The sequence below is a fragment of the Heterodontus francisci genome, chromosome 22 (assembly GCF_036365525.1).
Source record: "Heterodontus francisci isolate sHetFra1 chromosome 22, sHetFra1.hap1, whole genome shotgun sequence".
NCBI lineage: Eukaryota > Metazoa > Chordata > Chondrichthyes > Heterodontiformes > Heterodontidae > Heterodontus > Heterodontus francisci.
In genome coordinates, this window is record NC_090392.1 from 40,746,933 (window position 1) to 40,767,830 (window position 20,898).

The following is a 20,898-nucleotide window of genomic DNA, read 5'->3' on the forward strand; positions in this document are numbered from 1 at the left end:
TGCCATGCAATATGTCAATAAATTGGTGACAAAGATGGATGTGCTGAAGCATCGAGTCGCCAGCCTGGAAAGTCTGATTAGGTTTTTGCGTATGTTTGGAAAAGGTCCTGCTTCACCGTGGACTAAAACAGCAGGAACAGTTGGCACCGAGCTGAAGCCGCGCAGTAGCTGTGTGAGACATTTGCCTCAGTGCTTTGGAGACAGCAGTAGAACCCGGCCTGGGTCAGAGCAGAGAGATCTCCAAGGCAACAACAAAACTATTCAGCCAACGGAGCTTAACAATGGGAGTTAAAAAAAAGAGGAAAAGCTCTTTGCTGACAAGAACTTTGCAAGACTTCAGTAGAGCTGCTGTAAATCTCGCATGTGTGCTTACAGTGATGAAAATACAAGTATCAAAGCCCGGTACTATCTCCTCAGTTGAATGGGCTGCTGCAGGGTCCTAAAGTACATCTAATTAAAATCTCTCAACTGGTTAAGGAGACATTTTCAAGCATCGACTGGACTGGTTTTGGACAGCCGCAGTGAAGTGTTTACTGCGTCTGTTGAATTTGCAAACAGGACAATATGGTTGTGCCCGCGGGATACATTGGAAGTCTCACAACATATGAGAGGGCTTGAGAACCATTCAGTTCATATATTGAAAGAATGGATAAGTTTTTCAGAGCTAATAACATCTTAGAACTCAAAGATGAAAGTGAAGAGGTCAAAACTCAGAATTAAGGCAATTCTTGAATGCAAGAAATCAATTTTGTTAACAGAAATTGGCCCAGAAATATATGGCACAGTAACAAACCTTCCTGCTCCCAACAAGGCAAAAGATGTCCATTTCAAACAATCATCACCAAGTTGGAAGGAGGTTTCAACCCTAAGTCACTAGAGATAGTGGAAAGCTACAAATATGGAATCAGCAATCAGAAAAGTAGTGAAACAGTCGGTGACTACATTGTAGCACCGAAGAGTTTATCCCCATATTGCATTCTTAGACCATGCACAATGAGACAGATTTATGTGTGGATTGATGGACGAAAGAATCCAACCAAAGTCGCTAAACACAAAAAATCTTACATTTGAGCTTACGTGTACGATTGCTCTTTCTATAGAGATGGCTTCAAAGAATGCTCAGGAATTTCATCCTATGCAAGTGACTAGTATAGCATCTGTCCATAGTCAGAAGGTTTCTGTCAAGCCAAAAGTGGAGAGACCTAGTCAGATGAATGCTGGTGATTGTGGATTAGTGTCTTGTAATTACTGTAAGAGCAATCACACAGCACAAGCATGTCAGTGCAGAAATGCCAAATGCTTTAATTGCCAAAAGAAAGGCTGCTTGCTGAGCGAAAGTCAAAGTATGAAACGGAACTCATTCTAGTAGTAATGGAAAACAGCGACGTCACAAGAGTGGAGCTCACAATCTTGAAGTGAATCTAGAGTGCCTAAGCGAAGAGGAGCTGGGACTGTACAGCATTTATGCCACTAGCAATCACTCAAATGACAGCGTCTTTTGTACAAAGGTGTTTGTAAATCAACAGTACATCAACATGCGCATCAGTACAGCTGCGGATTGCTCCATTATGAGTAGAGACCTGTATAAGAGAAAATTCAGTTACGCATCTGCAATTGAGAACACAGTTCAGTTGAAAACCTATTCTGCTGAGATGTTAGAATCTTGTGGACAAATGAAGTGCAAACTCCTCAATTACTCATTGTTGTAGCGAGATACGCCAAAATAAAAGCAAAATATTGCAGATGCTGGAAATCTGAAATAAAAACAGAAAGTGCTGGAAATACTCAGCGTGCCTGGCAGCATCTGTGGAGAGACAAAAACTGGCTTTGCAAGCTGAAGTTAGACTGAAGGTATGCGTTCCAAATTGATCCAGCCAATAAGCTTGATTACCTAATGAATAGTTACAGCAACATTTCTGAGGATAGCTATGAAGGTATAATCAGTGTGAAAACGCACATCCGAATTAGGCCTAATGTAAGATCGGTATATTGCAAGGCCAGTTCCTTAAGCTCTGAAAACCCAGGTTGAAGAGGAACTAAAGAAGCTAGAGAGGAATGGTGTGCCAGTGAAAACTGACCACAGTGACTGGGCAACCCCAATTGTCGTAGTGCCCAAGTCAAACAAAATCATAAGACAATGTGGGGAGTACAAAGTCACAATCGACCAGGTAGTGGATATTGAGCAGTATCCACTACCAACCTCTCAAGATTTGTATGCAGAGTTAGCGGGTTCCAAGCTATTCACCAAGTTGGATTTGTCCCATACTTATTCACAGTTCAATCTGGATCGAGAGAGTCAATGGTATCTCACAATAAATACATACATGAGTTTATACTCCTACATGAAGCTGCCCTATGGTGTGAAATCTTCCCCAAAAATCTTCCAAGGTACAATGGTTCAAATTTTGCAAGAGTGTTGCATCGCCTATGCAGTCAGGATGATGTGTTGATTGGGACTGCAACAGGAAGAGAATGTTCAAGTATTGGATGAAGTATTAAAAAGGCTCCAAGATCACAATATGAAGTTGAAAAGGAGTATGTGTGTTTTTGTGCAATCTGTGGTAGTGTACCTTGGCTCGAAAATCAATGAAAAAAGCCAGTGAAAAAGAAGATAAAGTCTATAGACAATGCCCCAAAGCCAAAAGATGTGTCTGATCTTTTTCTAGGCATGGTCTAATACTACTTGTGATTTCTGCCTGAGCTTACAATGGTGTTAACTTCATTACATGAGTTGTTGAAGAAAGATGTGAAATGGGAATGGTCTAAAGCACAACAAGATGTTTATGATGCATGTAAAAGAAACTTGACCAGTGACGCACTACTCATTCATTGTGACTCAAATCATGACCTGAAGTTAGCATGTGACACTTCAAACTATGGAATTGGATCAGTGATCAATCATGTCATGAATGATGGTCAAGAGAAGTCCATTGCATATGCGTTGTGTATCCTGACCAGGATTGAACACAACCACATGCAGATAGAAAAGGAGCACTTGGAATCATCTTTGGAATCAAGAAGTTTCATCAGTTTTTATTGGATAGAAACTTTACACTAGTAACAGATCATAAACCCTCTAATAGCTATTATGGGAAAAAGCCTGCAATTCTGTTGATGGCAGTGTCAAGAATGCAGCAGTGGGCTGTACTTCTTTCATAGTATGATTTCAACATTGAATATTTCAGTTTGAAAGAGAATGCAGTCACTGGCACACAGTTGCATTAGCTGCCTAAGGACTCAGAAGTCGGCTGTGAAGATGCAATCTTCACAGTAGGAGTAGTAGATAATGGCTTTCCAATCAGTGCAACTGAAATTGCAGCTGAAACTCAGAAAGACTCATTGTTGAAAGAGTTTACGAACAGACATTGAATGGATGGAAGAATTGGACCAGTGCAGAGACGAGGAACTGAAAACGTTCTACAATCATTGCAATGAGTTGTCATGTGAACAGGGCTGCATTAAGAGGGGTCATAGAGTGGTGGGGCCTAGTTCTTTGAGAGATGAAACTCTGGCAGAACTCCATATTGAACAGGAACATTCAGCATGAAATCCATAGCAAGAGGTTTTGTTTATTGGTCTGGTCTAGACAGTGGCCTGGAATCATTGATCAGCAAATGTACTATCTGCCAAAACTGGTGAAACAACCCACCAAAACTTCCTTTGCAATCGTGGCCATGGCCAACTCAACCATTTCAAAGAGTTCATATAGACTTTTGAGAAAAGGAAAATGACAATTTCTTGGTACTCATTGATCGTCACTTGAAGTGGATCGAAGTAAAGCATATGAGCCAAAACACCAATACTGAATGAACAATAGAGGGGTTACAGTCTATTTTAGCTTGTCATAGATACTGGATGAACTTGTCTCAGATAATGGTCTTCAGTTTCATTCTGCTCCATTCTGAAATTTCATGAAGCAAAACAGTATCAAGCACCCTCACTCCTCCATACCATCCACTATCAAACGGAGCAGCTGAAAGATCCATTCGGACAGTTAAAGAAACACTCAAGAAATAAGAGCTGCACGGGTGTTCAAATGTCTGTATGAGACAGCGGTTGGCTAATTTCGTGCTGAAGTGTAGAATATCCACACATTCCACTACAGGGTATACACCTACTGAGCTTTTGATGAAGAGGCAGTTAAGGACACATTTGAGTCTGGTCCTACCATACTTGGCTGTTAAAGTTCAATGCAAACAGTCAGTCAAAAATGTCAATATGACACAAACCAGAGAGAATGCAGTTTCAGGCGAAATGAACATGTTCATGTTTTGAGCCCCCTCACAAGTCACACAAGTGGGATGTGGGAAATGTAGTAGAAGGGTGGAGCCGAAAAATACTTGCTTGAAATTGGTGGAGATGTGAGAAATGTCCAAGTAGATCACGTGATCGCAGCAAAGATGAACCAAAACAAGAGCCCGATCCACTTGATCACGAGCTCATGCCAGAGTTTGAACCACTTCAGGGTTCATTGTTTGAAGGACCGATTTCTAAGAAAGAAACAGGATCTTCTTTGAATTCTGAACCAAAACCAAACAGTCCAAAACCTGGCTCTATATCAAAACAATAAGGTAATAGAGAAGGATTCATAAACCAGTTACTAAACTAGAATTGTACATATAGTTCAAGAAGAAATAATAATCCAGTTGTAATTCTGCCAAGTGTGTATATCCATAAAGATTTGTTTATTTCTGTCTCACTGTTGAAATTGTATAATTGCTGAAATCAAAATTCCTTTCTTTTTGAAAAGGGGAAGCAGTATAATGTATTCATATATTATGTTAATATGATACGATGTTTGAGCATGCACAGTACGTAATGACGCAGTAAACTTATTCTTGTGAACTGGCTATACCTCGTGTCGTCTGCTTCATTTGTGCCGTGCAAGATGCCACAGACTGCGATTGCAGGCTCTCTCTCTGTCTCTCCCTCTGCCTCTCTCTGACTGCTTTTGGAATCTTTCTCGATCTCGGATTCACCCCATCTCAATCTCCCCCTCCCCCCCACTCACTCATCTCGGTCTGTCTCTCTCTCTCTCTGACTGTATTTGCCATTTTGTTTCTCTCTTTGCCCCTTTTCCTTTCTCTGCCTCTTTCTTTCTTCCTCTCTCTCTTTCTCTTCGTGTTTCTCCCTATCTCTGTCTCTCCATTGACTGTATCTCAGTTTCTCTCCATCTCCCTCTGTCTCTCTGTATCTACCTCACTGACTGGGATTGCAATCTTGCTTTCTTACTCTGTCGCTCTCTTTCTGTCTCTCACTCTCCCACTTTCTCTATTCCTTGCTCTATCTCTCTCTTTCTGCCTATTTCACTGACTAGGTTTGCAGTCTCCCTCTCTCTCTCTTGCTCACTCTCACTGGGTTTGCAGTCTCTCTCTCTTTCGCTCTTGGTCTCATTCACGCTCTGTCACTCACTCACTCTCACACTGACTAGGTTTGCAGTCTCTGTCTCTCGCTGTCTCTGTGTTTGCGGCCTCTCTCTCTTGCTCTTGCTCACTGCCTCTCTCTCTCACTGACTTGGGTTTGAAGTCTCTCTCACTCTCTCGCTCTCTTTCTTGCTCTCTCACTCACTCTCTCTCTCACTGATTTGGTTTGCAGTCTCCCTCTCTCCCTTGCACGTGCTCTCTCTCGCTCTCTGACTGAGTTTTCAGTGTCTCCATCTCTCGCACTCTCTCTCTCTTGCTGCCTGGGTCTGTCGTCTTGCGCATGAACAGTTCCTGGTGTTGAAGATGTGAATTTCATTGACTTGCAGTAAATGATCCTGGACTCAGTTTCACCAATCAGGAAATTCTCAGCATCTCTGAGCAGATTTACTCCCTGGACACCAACAAAGCAAGAGTGAATGAGATTCATCTGAACCTTCAAAGTTTCATTCCCAACTCTCAGACTGGGGCCAAGGTTGATCAAGCCCCAGAGAGGTAGGTCTGGTCCAGAGATAGTCCCATCACCCAATAGCCCTGTGCTCGCTAACCTACATTAGCTCCCAGTCCTGCAAAGCCTCAGATTTAAAATTCTCATTCTAGTGACAAATCCCTCCACAGCATTGCCTATTTTAGTAATGTCCTCCAGCCCCACAAACCTTGGCGACCCCTTCAATTCTGGCCTCTTGTGCATACCTGATTGTATTTGCTCCACCATCTACTCGCCATTTAAAAACTATTCTGTTTTTCTGTTCTTCCTACCAAAGTGAATAACCTCACATTTCCTTACATTATATTCCACCTGACACCTTCTTGCCCACTCAATTAACCTTCTGTATCCCTTTGAAGTCTCTTTGTGTCCTTCTCACAGTTTACTTTTCTACCCAGCTTTGTATCATCAGCAAGTTTGGGAACATTACTCTTGGTCCCTATCTAAATCATTAATTTAGATTGTAAACAGCTGAGACCCCATCACTGATCTTTGGGCACTCAGGAATAAAGAAGTCTTACTAAAATTGTACAGGGCTTTGGTGAGATCGCACTAACATTTCAGGTCTGTGACCTTTCATCAGATGAAACGCCAACTCTAGTTCTCTCTCCACAGATGCTGCCAGACCTGCTGAGTATTTCCAGCACTTTCTGTTTTTATTTCAGATTTCCAGCATCTGCAGTATTTTGCTTTTGTGTCAGAGAGAGTGAGCCTGGTTGTTCAGAGATCCCAGAGGTGAGGAATGTGAAGCTGAAGGAATTCAAGGATAGAGCAGCAGAACAGAGTGAGTGTCAGGGAGCAAAGTTAAACAAAAAAGTAAAAGTATTGTCTACATGAGTTGGGTGAGTATATCAGTAAGTGATTTAGTAATTGGAATATTAGCACAAAGAAGGTGCAGAGGCATTAATTACAATTAATAGTTTAAACAAGGTACTAACTAGATTCTAAAAGAGCGAATAGAGATTTATTAGATCAGGGGTGGCTGCTGAAACCTGTTGGCTGCAATTCCTGAGCCATGTGAGAACTTCAGAACACTTCATGTCCTTGAATGGTTTGTTGCTTCCCAAATCCATTCCCATCTTTCCCAGAGCTCCATGTTTCAATTTTCTAACAGGTTTCCACCCCTGCCACAGTACCGAAACATCTCTTATCAAAGTCTCAAATGACATCCAATGTGACTTTGACCAGGATAAACTTTCCCTCCGGGTCCTTCTTGACCTGTCTGCAGTCTCCTCTAATGTCTCTCCACTATTGTCCAGATGGATGGGACTGCTCTCACCTGGTTCCGTACTTATCTGTCTAATCAGAGCCAGAGAATCACTTGCAATGTCTTCTCTTCCTGCTCCCGCACCATTACGTCTGTTGTCCCACAAAAATCTATCCTTGGCTGTCCCCTATTTCTCATCTACCTGCTGCCCCTTGGCAACATCATCCGAAAACACAGCGTTAGTTTTCACATGTAGGCCGATGAAACCCAGCTCCACCCAATCACCACTGCTCTCGACTCCTCCACTATTGCTAAATTATCAGACTGCTTATCCAACATACACTACTCGATGAAAAAAAAATTCCTGCTATTAAATATTGGGAAGACGGAAGCCATCATTTTCAGTATCCATTCCAAACTCCATTCCGTAGCTACCAACTCCATCCCTCTCCCTGGCAATAGTCTGAGATTAAGCCAGTCTGTTCAGAACCTCGGTGTCACATTTGACCTCGAGGTGAGCTTCCGACCTAATTTTCGCGCCATCACTAAGACCACCTATTTCCGGCTCCATAACATAGCCCAGCTCAGCTTATCTGCTGCTGAAACCCTCATTCATGCCTTCATTACCTCTAGACTTGACTATTCCAATGCACTCCTGGCTGCTGTCCCACATTCTGCCCTCCATAAACGTGAGGTCATCGAAAACTCTGCCCATCTCTTAACTCACACCAAGTCCTATGCCCACAGTCAAGCAACATCTTGCTTTTAAAATTCTCATCCTTATTTTTAAATCCCTCCATCACCTTGCCCCTCCCTATCTCTGTAATCTCCTCGAGCACCAGAACCCTCCAAGATATCTGTGCTCCTCTAGTTCTGGCCTCTTGTGCATCCCTGATTTTAATTACTCCACCTTTGGCAGCTTGTGGCTCGGTGTCATATTTTGTTTTCTAACGCTCATGTGAAGCTCCTTGGAATGTTTTATTGTATTAGAGATGCTATATAAATAGAAGTTGTTGTTATTGTGGGGGGACCACATGTGTAGGATGTGTCTCTAGCTGCTTGAGCTCAAGCTCAAAGTGCAGGAGTCTTCAGGGTGTGTGCCACTCTCGAACTGGTACTCAGCATTGGAGGCTGCTAGGAGTGCTGACACCTTGAAGGGGTGCAGTCCACACCATGTCCCAGTGGGCAAGGGACTGCAGAGGAGGGAACAGCAAAGCATAGAAATGCAAACATTGTGAGAGATTCCATAGTTAGGAGGACAGACAGGCATTTCTATAACCATCATTGTGAGTCCTGTATGATGTATTACCTGCCTGGCCCCAGCGTAAAGGACATCATGAGGTATATAGAAGTCGAATATTCTGCAGGGAGAAGGGCGTGAGGTAGAAGCTGTGGTACCAATGGCATAGAGAGGGAAGGTTATTGAAATCCTATGGTCAGATTTTCAGGAGCTATGGAAGAAGTTAAAAAGTAAGACCTCAAAGGTAGTAATCTCTGGATTACACCCAGTGCTGCACACTAAGAGTAGAAATAGGAAGATAGGGAATATCATTGCGTGGCTTGAGGGATGGTGCAGGAGGGTGGGCTTCAGATTCTCAGAGCTTTGGGACCAGTTTTGGGGTAGGAGGCACCTATTCAAATGAGATGGGTTGCACCTCAAAAGGCCTGGGACCAATGTTCCTAAGGGGAAATTCACTAGTGTGGTTGGAGAGGATTTAAACTAAATTGGCAGGGGGGTGGGCATCAGTATATAGAAATAGAAAAGAGGAATAAGGTGCATAAAGGAGTGAGAGAGTTGGATAGTGGCAGAGAAGGAAGTACCATATTAGTTAGGAGCAGATTCAGAAGGGCAGAAGCATGGTCACATAGTGGTAATGTTACTGGGCTAGTAATCCAGAGGCCAAGGCTAATGCTGTGGCGGCACAGTGGCGCAGTGGTTAGCACCGCAGCCTCACAGCTCCAGGGACCCGGGTTCAATTCTGGGTACTGCCTGTGCGGAGTTTGCAAGTTCTCCCTGTGACCGTGTGGGTTTTCGCCGGGTGCTCTGGTTTCCTCTCACAGCCAAAGACTTGCAGGTGATAGGTAAATTGGCCATTATAAATTGCCCCTAGTGTAGATAGGTGGTAGGGAATATGGGGATTACTGTAGGGTTAGTATAAATGGGTGGTTCTTGGTCGGCACCGACTCGGTGGGCCGAAGGGCCTGTTTCAGTGCTGTATCTCTAAATAAAATAAATTCATAATCCCACAATGGTAGCTGGGGGAATTTAAATTCAATGGATTAATTTAATGAATTAATAAATCTGGGATACAACCTAGTCTAATTAATGGTCACAAAACTATTGGATTGTTATAAAAACCATCTAGTTCACTAATGTGCTTTGCAGGAGGAAATAAAAGAACAAAGAAAATTACAGCACAGGAACAGGCCCTTCGGCCCTCCAAGCCTGCGCCGATCCAGATCCTCTATCTAAACATGTCTCCTATTTTCTAAGGGTCTGTATCTCTTTGCTTCCTGCCCATTCATGTATCTGTCTAGATACATCTTAAAAGACACTATCGTGCCCGTGTCTACCACCTCCGCTGGCAACTCGTTCCAGGCACCCACCACCCTCTGCGTAAAGAACTTTCCACGCATATCCCCCCTAAACTTTTCCCCTCTCACTTTGAACTTGTGACCCCGAGTAATTGAATCCCCCACTCTGGGAAAAAGCTTCTTGCTATCCATCCTGTCTATACCTCTCATGATTTAGTACACCTCAATCAGGTTCCCCCTCAACCTCCGTATTTCTAATGAAAATAATCCTAATCTACTCAACCTCTCTTCATAGCTAGTGCGCTTCATACCAGGCAACATCCTGGTGAACCTCCTCTGCACCCTCTCCAAAGCATCTACATCCTTTTGGTAATGTGGCGACCAGAACTGCACGCAGTATTCCAAATGTGGCCGAACCAAAGTCTTATACAACTGTAACATGACCTGCCAACCCTTGTACTCAATACCCCGTCCGATGAAGGAAAGCATGCCGTATGCCTTCTTGACCACTCTATTGACCTGCGTTGCCACCTTCAGGGAATAATGGACCTGAACACCCAAATCTCTCTGTACATCAATTTTCCCCAGGACTTTTCCATTTACTGTATAGTTCACTCTTGAATTGGATCTTCCAAAATGCATCACCTCGCATTTGCCCTGATTGAACTCCATCTGCCATTTCTCTGCCCAACTCTCCAGTCTATCTATATTCTGCTGTATTCTCTGACAGTCCCCTTCACTATCTGCTACTCTACCAATCTTAGTGTCGTCTGCAAACTTGCTAATCAGACCACCTATACTTTCCTCCAAATCATTTATGTATATCACAAACAACAGTGGTCCCAACACGGATCCCTGTGGAACACCACTGGTCACATGTCTCCATCTTGAGAAACTCCCTTCCACTGCTACTCTCTGTCTCCTGTTGCCCAGCCAGTTCTTTATCCATCTAGCTAGTACACCCTGGATCCCATGCGACTTCACTTTCTCCATCAGCCTACCATGGGGAACCTTATCAAACGCCTTACTGAAGTCCATGTATATGACATCTACAGCCCTTCCCTCATCAATCAACTTTGTCACTTCCTCAAAGAATTCTATTAAGTTGGTAAGACATGACCTTCCCTGCACAAAACCATGTTGCCTATCACTGATAAGCCCATTTTCTTCCAAATGGGAATAGATCCTATCCCTCAGTATCTTCTCCAGCAGCTTCCCTACCACTGACGTCAGGCTCACCGGTCTGTAATTACCTGGATTATCCCTGCTACCCTTCTTAAACAAGGGGACAACATTAGCAATTCTCCAGTCCTCCGGGACCTCACCCGTGTTTAAGGATGCCGCAAAGATATCTGTTAAGGCCCCAGCTATTTCCTCTCTCGCTTCCCACAGTAACCTGGGATAGATCCCATCCGGAGCTGGGGACTTGTCCACCTTAATGCCTTTTAGAATACCCAACACTTCCTCCCTCCTTATGCCGACTTGACCTAGAGTAATCAAACATCTGTCCCTAACCTCAACATCCATCATGTCCCTCTCCTCGGTGAATGCAAAGTACTCGTTTAGAATCTCACCCATTTTCTCTGACTCCATACATAACTTTCCTCCTTTGTCCTTGAGTGGGCCAATCCTTTCTCTAGTTACCCTCTTGCTCCTTATATATGAATAAAAGGCTTTGGGATTTTCCTTAACCCTGTTTGCTAAAGATATTTCATGGCCCCTTTTAGCCCTCTTAATTCCTCGTTTCAGATTGTGCCTACAATCCCGATATTCTTTCAAAGCTTCGTCTTTCTTCAGCCGCCTAGACCTTATGTATGCTTCCTTTTTCCTCTTAGCTAGTCTCACAATCTGTTGGCTAACACATGACTTCAGTCCCACAGCAATCTGGTTGACTCTTAACTGCCCTCTGAAATGGCCATAGCATTCCACTCAGTTGTATCAAATTGCTACAGGAAAAAAAGCACTGTGGGTGTATTTATACTACATGGACCGCAGTAGTTACGAACATACGAATTAGGAGCAGGAGTAGACCACTCGGCCCCTCGAGCCTGCTCCGCCATTCAATAAGTTCATGGCTGAACTGATTACGTCACATTCCCACTTACTCCTGATAACCTTCCACCCCCTTGCTTATCAAGAATCTATCTTCCTCTGCCTTAAACATATTCAAAGACTTTGTTTCCACCACCTTTTGAGGAAAAAATTCTGCTCATCTCTGTCCTAAATGGGCGACCCCTGGTTCTAGATTCTCCCACAAGTGGAAACATCCTTTTCACATCCACCCTGTCAAGACCCCTCAGAATTTTATATGTTTCAAAACTTTGCCAATTTGCCAGTTCTGATGAAGGGTCACTGACCTGAAATGTTAACTCTGCTTTTCTCTCCACAGATGCTGCCTGACCTGCTGGGTATTTCCAGCATTTTCTGTTTTTGTTTCAGATTTCCAGCATTTGCAGTAGTTAGGAAGGAGGCATTGCTGGATCTGGTACTAGTGAAAGATGTGGGCCAAGTGGACCAAATGTCTGTGGGCAAATGTTTGATTAAAGGTGGTCATTATTTCATAAGATTTATATTAGTAATGGAGAAGAGCAAGAAACAATCTAAAGTAGAGTCATAGAGTCATAGAGTTTTTTCAGCACAGAAACAGGCCCTTTGGCCCATCGTGTCTATGCCGGCGATCAAGCACCTAACTATTCTAATCCCATTTTCCAGCACTTGGCCCGTAGTCTTGTATGCTATGGAATTTCAAGTGTTCATCTAAATACTTCTTAAATGTTGTGAGGGTTCCTGCCTCTACCACCTCTTCAGGCAGTGCGTTCCAGATTCCAACCACCCTCTGGGTGAAAAATATTTTCCTCAAATCCTCTCGAAACCTTCTGCACCTTACCTTAAATCTATGCCCCCTGGTTATTGGCCCCTCTGCTAAGGGAAGAAGTTTCTACCTATCTAATCTATCAATGCCCCTCATAATTTTGTATACCTCAATCAGGTCCCCCCTCAGCCTTCTCTGCTCTAAGGAAAACAACCCTAACCTTTTTAGTCTCTCTTCATAGCTGAAATGCTCCAGCCCAGGCAACATCCTGGTGAATGTCCCCTGCACCCTCTGCTGTGCAATCACATCCTTCCTATAGTGTGGTGCCCAGAACTGTACTCCAGCTGTGGCCTAATTAGCATTTTATACAGCTCCATCATAACCTCCCTGCTCTTATATTCTATGCCTCAGCTAAGAAAGGCAAGTATCCCATATGCCTTCCTAACCACCTTATCTACCTGTGCTGCTACCTTCAGTGATCTATGGACAAGTATACCAAGGTCCCTCTGACCCTCTGTACTTCCCAGGCTCCTCCCATCCATTGTATATTCCCTTGCCTTGTTAGTCCTCCCAAAATGCATCACCTCACACTTCTCAGGATTAAATTCAATTTGCCACAGCTCCGCCCAACTTACCAGTCCATCTATCTCGTCCTGTAATCTAAGGCTTTCCTCCTCATTATTTGCGACACCACCAATTTTCGTGTCATCTGCAAACTTACTGATCATACCTCCCATATTCACATCTAAATCATTAATGTACACTACAAACAGCAAAGGTCCCAGCACCGATCCCTGCGGTACACCACTGGTCACACTCGCAAAAACAACCCTTGACCATTACCCTCTGCCTCCTGCCACTAAGCCAATTTTGGATCCAATTTGCCAAATTGCCCGGATTCCATGGGCTCTTACCTTCGTAACCAATCTCGCATGCGGGACCTTATCAAAAGCCTTACTGAAGTCCATGTAGACTACATCAACTGCTTTACCCTCATCTACACATCTCGTCACTGCCTCGAAAAATTCAATCAAGTTAGTTAGACATGATCTCCTCCTGACAAAGCCATGCTGACTATCCCTGATTAATCCCTGCCTCTCCAAGTGGAGATTAATCCTGTCCCTCAGAATTTTTTCCAATAGTTTCCCAACCACTGATGTTAGACTCACCGGCCTGCAATTACCTGGTTTATTCCTGCTACCCTTCTTAAATAATGGTACCACATTCGCTATCCTCCAATCCTCTGGTACCTCTCCTGTGGTCAGAGAGGATTTGAAGATTTGTGTCAAAGCCCCTGCTATCTCCTCCCTTGCCTCATATAACAGCCTGGGATGCATCTCATCTGGGCTTGAGGATTTATCCACTTTTAAGCCCGCTAAAACAGCTAATATTTCCTCCCTTTCAATACAAATATGTTCAAGAAATTCTAAACTGAAAGAGTGCTAACTTCATTGGGAAGAGCAGGCATCTAGGCAGGGTAAAATGGAACCAAAGTTTGACAGAAAAAAAATGTAATGGAGCAATGGGTGATTTTTAAGGAGGAGATGTTTCAGGTACAGTCTAGGTACATTACAACAAGGGGAAAAGGTCGGGGAACCAAAGCCAGGGATGATGAGGGAGATAGAGAAGATGATGAAATGAAGAAAAAAGGATGTATGATGCATTGCAGCTGAATTCTTCAAGCGAAAACAGGCCAAATACAATTTTTTTTAAAATTTCATTCATGGGATTTATTGCCCATCCCTAAGTGCCCATGAGAAGGTGATGGTGAGCTGCCTTCTTGAACCGCTGCAGTTCATGTGGGGTAGGTACACCCACAGTGCTGAGAGGAAGGGAGTTCCAGGATTTTGACCCAGCGACAGTGAAGGAACAGCGATATAGTTCCAAGTCAGGATGATTTGTGACTTTAGTTTTTAGTTTAGAGATACAGCACTGAAACAGGCCCTTCGGCCCACCGAGTCTGTGCCGACCATCAACCACCCATTTATACTAATCCTACACTAATCCCATATTCCTACCAAACATCCCCACCTGTCCCTATATTTCCCTACCACCTACCTATACTAGTGGCAATTTATAATGGCCAATTTACCTACCAACCTGCAAGTCTTTTGGCTTGTGGGAGGAAACCGGAGCACCCGGAGAAAACCCACGCAGACACAGGGAGAACTTACAAACTCCACACAGGCAGTACCCAGAATCAAACCCGGGTCGAGGCTGCGGTGCTAACCACTGCGCCACTGTGCCGCCCTTGGAGGGGAACTTGCAGGTGGTGGTGTTCCCATGCATTTGCTGCCCTTGTCTTTCTAGTTGGTAGAGGTTGCGGGTTTGGAAGGTGCTGTCGAAGGAGCCTTGGTGTGTCGCTGCAGTGCATCTTGTAGATGGTACATACTGCTGCCACAGTGCATCGGTGGTGGAGGGAGTGAATGTTTGTGGATGGGGTGCCAATCAAGAGGGCTGCTTGGTCCTGGATAGTGTCGAGCTTCTTGAGTGTTGTTGGCGCTGCACCCATCCAGGCAAGTTGAGAGTATTCCATCACATTCCTGGCTTGTGCCTTGTAGATGGTGGACAGGCTTTGGGGAGTCAGGAGGTGAGTTACTCGCTGCAGGATTCCTAGCCTCTGACCTGCTGTTGCAGACACGGTATTTATATGACTACTCCAGTTCAGTTTCTGGTCAATGGTAGTCCCTAGGATGTTGATAGTGGGGGATTTAGCAATGGTAATGCCATTGAATGTCAAGGGGAGATGGTTAGATTCTCTCTTGTTGGAGATGGTCATTGCCTGCACTTGTGTGGCGCGAATGTTACTTGCCACTTATCAGCCCAAGCCTGGATATTGTCCAGGTCTTGCTGCATTTCTACACGGACTGCTTCAGTATCTGAGAAGTCATGAATGGTGCTGAACATCATGCAATCATCAGCGAACATTCCCATTTCTGACCTTATGATTGAAGAAAGGTCATTGATGAAGCAGCTGAAGATGGTTGGGCCTAGGACACTACCCTGAGGAACTCCTGCAGTGATGTCCTGGAACTGAGATGATTGACCTCCAATAACCATAACCATCTTCCTGTGCGCTAGGTAAGTTGAGAGGGGAAGTGAAGAAGAAAATAAGACTGGAAAAGGGAGAATATGAGAATAGAATGGTAGTTAACACAAAAGGAAATCCAAAAATCCTCTACTGGCATGTAACTAGTAAGCGGGTAATAAGAAGTGGTGTGGAGCCTATTAGGGACAAAGAGGGTGATATATGCTTAGAGGTGCAGGACAAGGCTAGAATACTTAACGAGTCCTTTGCATTATTGTTTATTAAGGAAGATAAATCTGACAAAATATCGGGAGAAGCAGAGATGGTAGAAGTAATGGATGGGGTGAAAATTGATTGGAAAGATGTACTGGAAAGGCTGGCTATGCTTAGAGTGGATAAGTCACCTGATCCAGATGGCTTGCATCCCAGGTTGCTAAAGGAAGTGGGAGTGGAGATAGCGGAAGGGCTTGCCATAATCTTCCAATCTGCCCTGGATACGGAGGAGATCCCAGAGGATTGGAAAGTGGCAATCCTTATTCAATAGAGGATATAAGGACCTTCCTAGTAATAACAGGCCAGTCAGTTTAACACCAGTAGTGGGTAAGGTTTTCGAAGCAATAATCAGGGGGAAAAAAAATCAACAGGCACTTAAAGAGGTTTGAGTTCATTAAGGAGAGCCAGCACAGATTTATAAAATACAGATCATGTTTGACTAATCTAATTGAATTTTTTGATGAAGTAGCAGAGAGGGAAGAAAGGAAAACAATGGATGTTGTTTATATAGATTTTAAGAAAGTGATTGACAAAGTACCACATAAAAGGCTGGCTTAAAAAATTAAGGTTCATGGAATAGGAGAGTCAGTGTCAGCTTGGATAAATGAGCCATGGTAAATGGTTGTTTTTCAGACTGGAGGATGGTAGACAGTGGTGTGCCCCAAGGTCAGTGCTGGGACCACTGCTTTTATTGCTATCTATAAATTACTTGGACATTGGAAAACAGACTAAGGCTTCAAAATTTGCCTATGATACCAAATTTGGAGGTGTGGCAATCAGTGAGACTAATATCAATCGACTGCAACAGGACATGGATAGGCTAGCAGAATGGGCGGACAAGTGGCAGATGGAATTTAATACAGAGAAGTGTGAGCAGGTGCATTTTAGCCAAATGGATAGGGAGAAGCTTAATGACACAGTTCTATGAGTGTGCAGGGACAGAAGGACATTGGGAGTCATGTGCATAGATCTTTGAAGGTGGCAGAACATATTGAGAGAGTAATTATCAAAGCCTATTGGAGATCTTGGGCTTCATAAATAGATGTATTGAGTATGAAAGCAGGGAATTTACACAGTTCTGGTTTAGGCCACAGCTAGAGTATTGTATCCAGTTCTGATCACCACACTTTAGGAAGATTGTGAAGGTCCTTGAGAGAGTGCAGAGGAGATTTACCAGTATGGTTCCAGGGATGATGGATTTTAGCTACAAGGTTAGGTTGGAGAAGCTGAGGTTGTTCTCCTTGGAGCAAAGGAGTTTGAGGGGAGATTTGATAGAGGTGTACAAGATTATGACAAGTTTAGATAAAAAAAAGATAAAGAAAAACTGTTCCCATTAACTGACCTTACAAGGACTAGGGGACACTAGGTTTTGGACAAGAGATGCAGGGGGGATGTGATGAAGAACTTTTTAACGCAGTGGGTGTTAATGACCTGGATCTGGCTGCCGACGAGGATGGTGGAAGCGGAGACGATGAATGATTTCCAAAGGAAATTGGATAGCCACTTGAGAGAAATAAACTTGCAGGGCTACAAGGATAGAGCTGAGGAATGGGACTGACTGGATTGCTCTACAGAGAGCTGGCATGGACTCGATGGGCCGAATGACCTTGTTCTGTGCTGCAATGACTCTATGGGCTGAACTTTGGACGATGGAGGTAGGAAATGGAAGTCGGGGTCCCACACCCACCTCCAGGGGGAAAGTAGATTCAAGTCACAATTTTCGTCGGGCAACCCCTTAATTGGATTGGAGTAGGTTTTGGCAGCCAATTAGAGGCCATGAGGGTGGAATCGGAGACGGGCCAGATGAATTGCACATCCCCACCCCAGTTCTCAGATAGCGGCCTGGAGGTGATGCTTGAGGCCGTGAGGGAGTGGAGGGAGGTCATCTTCTCGGAGGGTAGCAGGAGGAGACCACCCACCCAAAACTAAAGAGGCCTGGGTTGAGGTAGATGCCACTGTCAGCAGCAGAAGCATAATTAGAAGAACGTGGGTTCAGTGCTGTAAAAATTCAATGACCTCATAAGCTCTGACAAGGTGTGTGCAATCCCCAACTCTCTACACAGGTCTCAGAGCTTACACCATGCAGCAGACACACCATCTGAGGACCCTCAGGGTGCATGCTAAACCTGAACATGGGAGGTGAGTATACCCAGGGTAATTAATAACCCTTCAGAATGGCTCAGAGCTGCTGAGGACCTGTCACTGATCTATGGAGCTTCTAATCAATGGGGGCAGATGCCATTGGTTAGAGAAGACAGCAGTGCCTCGCTCTCTTTTTATCTAGCAGGAGAAACAGGCTCATAATATCCACCAAAGGGTGCTATGGGATAGCCAGGACCCCTGGAATAGGAGGAAGTTGGGCCTGCTGAGATGGGTACCCATGGTGCAGATAGTGAAGCTCATTAAGAGACAGTACGGAAATCCGCCCTGTCCAGTAGAATGTCAAGCACTGAGTTGCATTGGGCAGTCTCAGTACTGCAGTGGCTTCTTCTCTCCTGGGCTGGTTCTCATGATCTCCTTGTGTGTTTCCTAGAGGTACAGGCATCCAGCTGACAACATCCTATCCCTCTCCTTCTTAGGCCCCAGCGGAACATCTCTAAACCGAGGAAGCACCATCACACCTGACAAGCACACCGTCCACCGTTGCAGATATTCTCACCTCGGTGGGTCCTGGCGTGCATTTAATAGGGTGGTACTGGGTAAGGAGCATGGCACAAACGTGCAGGAGGAGGTGCCAGAGTCAGAGGCAGTTCCCTTCGGAGGAGGGAGAACAGACACAGCCCTGCTCAGCTTGGCACAGATGCAGGGCCTCGGGAGTCACTGGAAATAAGGCTGTGCCTGGAACAACAGCAGGAGATGTGCTCCTGCATGTCGGAGTTACCTGAGGCAGTATGAGGTCATAGGCTGAGGATGGAGAAGTCCATCCAGCTCATGTGCATCTCCGTGGCTCAGGGCTTTGAGCACATGAGCTCCTCCATAGAGATAGTGGCCAATCTCATGGAGAGCCATGTGCAGCATCACTCTGAGTGGATGCAGTAGCAGCACACGGGCATGCACAGGATGTGTGCTACACTGTGTTGCCACCCTTATGGGGCACCTTCATCATTATCGGCCTCCTTGGCTTCTCTGTGGAAGCATCTGTGCAGCAGGGCCAAGAGACAGAGGCTGTCCCTGCAGTGATGCAGGTGTAGCAGCCTTTGGAGATGCCCCCCACGGGCACCTCCACAACGATTGCCACATGCATCTTAGCCGAAGGCAGAGACCAGTGAACAGGCTGCCTGCACCTTCTCCAAGGCCACAAAGGGAGAACCGTGTAGCAGTGGCCGGGCACAGAGACCACCACATCGCGTGGCTCACTGAGTGGGTCATGGAATGTTGTCTTTATGTCTATGTGCACTGTTTACTTTATCATTTGATAATTAATCACAGGTCACCTTCATCGTTATCGGCCTCCTTGGGAGAACTAACAAGGCAAGGGAATATACAATGGATGGTAGGACCCGAGGAAGTACAGAAGGTCAGAGGGACCTTGGTGTACTTGTCCATAGATCACTGAAGGCACCAGCACAGGTAGATAAGATGGTTAGGAAGGCATATGGGATACTTTTCTTTATTGGCTGAGGCATAGAATATAAGAGCAGGGAGGTTATGATGGAGCTGTATAAAACGCTAGTTAGGCCACAGCTGGAGTACTGTGTACAGTTCTGGGCAGCACACTATAGGAAGGATGCGATTGCACTGGAGAGGGTGCAGGGGAGATTCACCAAGATGTTGTCTGGGCTGGAGCATTTTAGCTATGAAGAGAGACTGAAAAGGCTAAGGTTGTTTTTCTCGGAGCAGAGAAGGCTGAGGGGGGACCTGATTGAGGTATACAAAATTATGAGGGGCATTGACAGGTTAGATAGGAAGAAACTTTTTCCCTTAGCAGAGGGGCCAATAACCAGGGGGCATAGATTTAAGGTAAGGGGCAGGAGGTTTAAAGAGGATTTGAGGAAAAATCTTTTTGCCCAGAGGGTGGTTGGAATCTGGAACACACTGCCTGAAGAGGTGGTAGAGGCAGGAACTGTCGCAACATTTAAGAAGTATTTAGATGAGCACTTGAAATGCCATAGCATACAAGGCTACGGGCCAAGTGCTGCAAATGGGATTAGAATAGTTGGGTGCTTGATGGCCGGCATAGACACGATGGGCCGAAGGGCCTATTTCTGTGCTGTATAACTCTATGACTCTTTAAGCCACAGGTCTGGGAGTCCTTTTGTCACTGGTGTGGGAAAAAAATGTGGTATGAGGTGGTGAGGGAGATCAAGGGTGCGATCAAGGAGAGGGAAAAGGCTCTGGACATCTGCACATCCTTCATTGGTGATAAGAGTTTAGATGTTCCAACCTTCATCTTCATTCAATGTGGTTACAGGCACCTTAGAGTCCACTGCATCCCATACCCATCATCCTGGGTCAGAGGGACTCAGCTGAAATGTTCCTGAATCAAATGATCCCTGACATTTATTGCATCCTGAAGAGACCGTCTCCCACCACGTTATACCCAGCCACCTCCTTGTGCAGCCGGGACACCTTGGTGTCCTCCCCCCTCCGCCTCCACCTCCTCCTCCTCTCCCACATCTGTTGAAGATGAAGGCTGGAACATCTGAACTCTTAATGCCAATGAAGAATGCATATGTGACCTTTGCTTTCTCCTCCTTTCTCACCTCCAGTTCATCCTCTTCCTCCAATGAGTTCTATTGTTCCAGGGTCTAACCATCCTCAAGGTCCAGAGAGCAGCAGACCACCACAATGACAGAGTCCCTTACAGGAGCCGGCTGGTCCAGGCACCAGAACTGCATTTTGAGAAGTGCTCAATGGCTGACCTCATGAATAGGTGGCATTGGTTGCAGCGCCCCTGTACATTTGTTTGGGGCTCCTGCAGCGGGGTGACGCATATCCCTTATCCACCCACAGAGTTTGGGGATTGGAATGAAGATTTGCAGCAGCCTGACAGGTGGAGGATGAAGATGCCATGGCAGCTGACAGGAAAGCAGTTTGTGGAGGAACGATGTGAGGGTCCTTGATGGAGTGCAGCAGTGATTGGACAGTATTGGGTTTGTGGAGATTGATTGAGGATAGCATGGTGTTTTTGGAGAT

The 20,898-nt window shown here is 45.0% G+C and overlaps 1 protein-coding gene across 1 annotated transcript in view; it reads left to right on the forward strand.

Annotated features, from left to right (window-relative positions):
• endou (endonuclease, polyU-specific) overlaps positions 1-20,898 on the forward strand; it is a 53,832-nt gene that overhangs the window by 15,488 nt on the left and 17,446 nt on the right. The window contains exon 4 of the mRNA XM_068053747.1: positions 5,750-5,915. Coding sequence (XP_067909848.1) covers positions 5,750-5,915 — 166 coding nt within the window. The remainder of the gene's footprint in view (positions 1-5,749; positions 5,916-20,898) is intronic.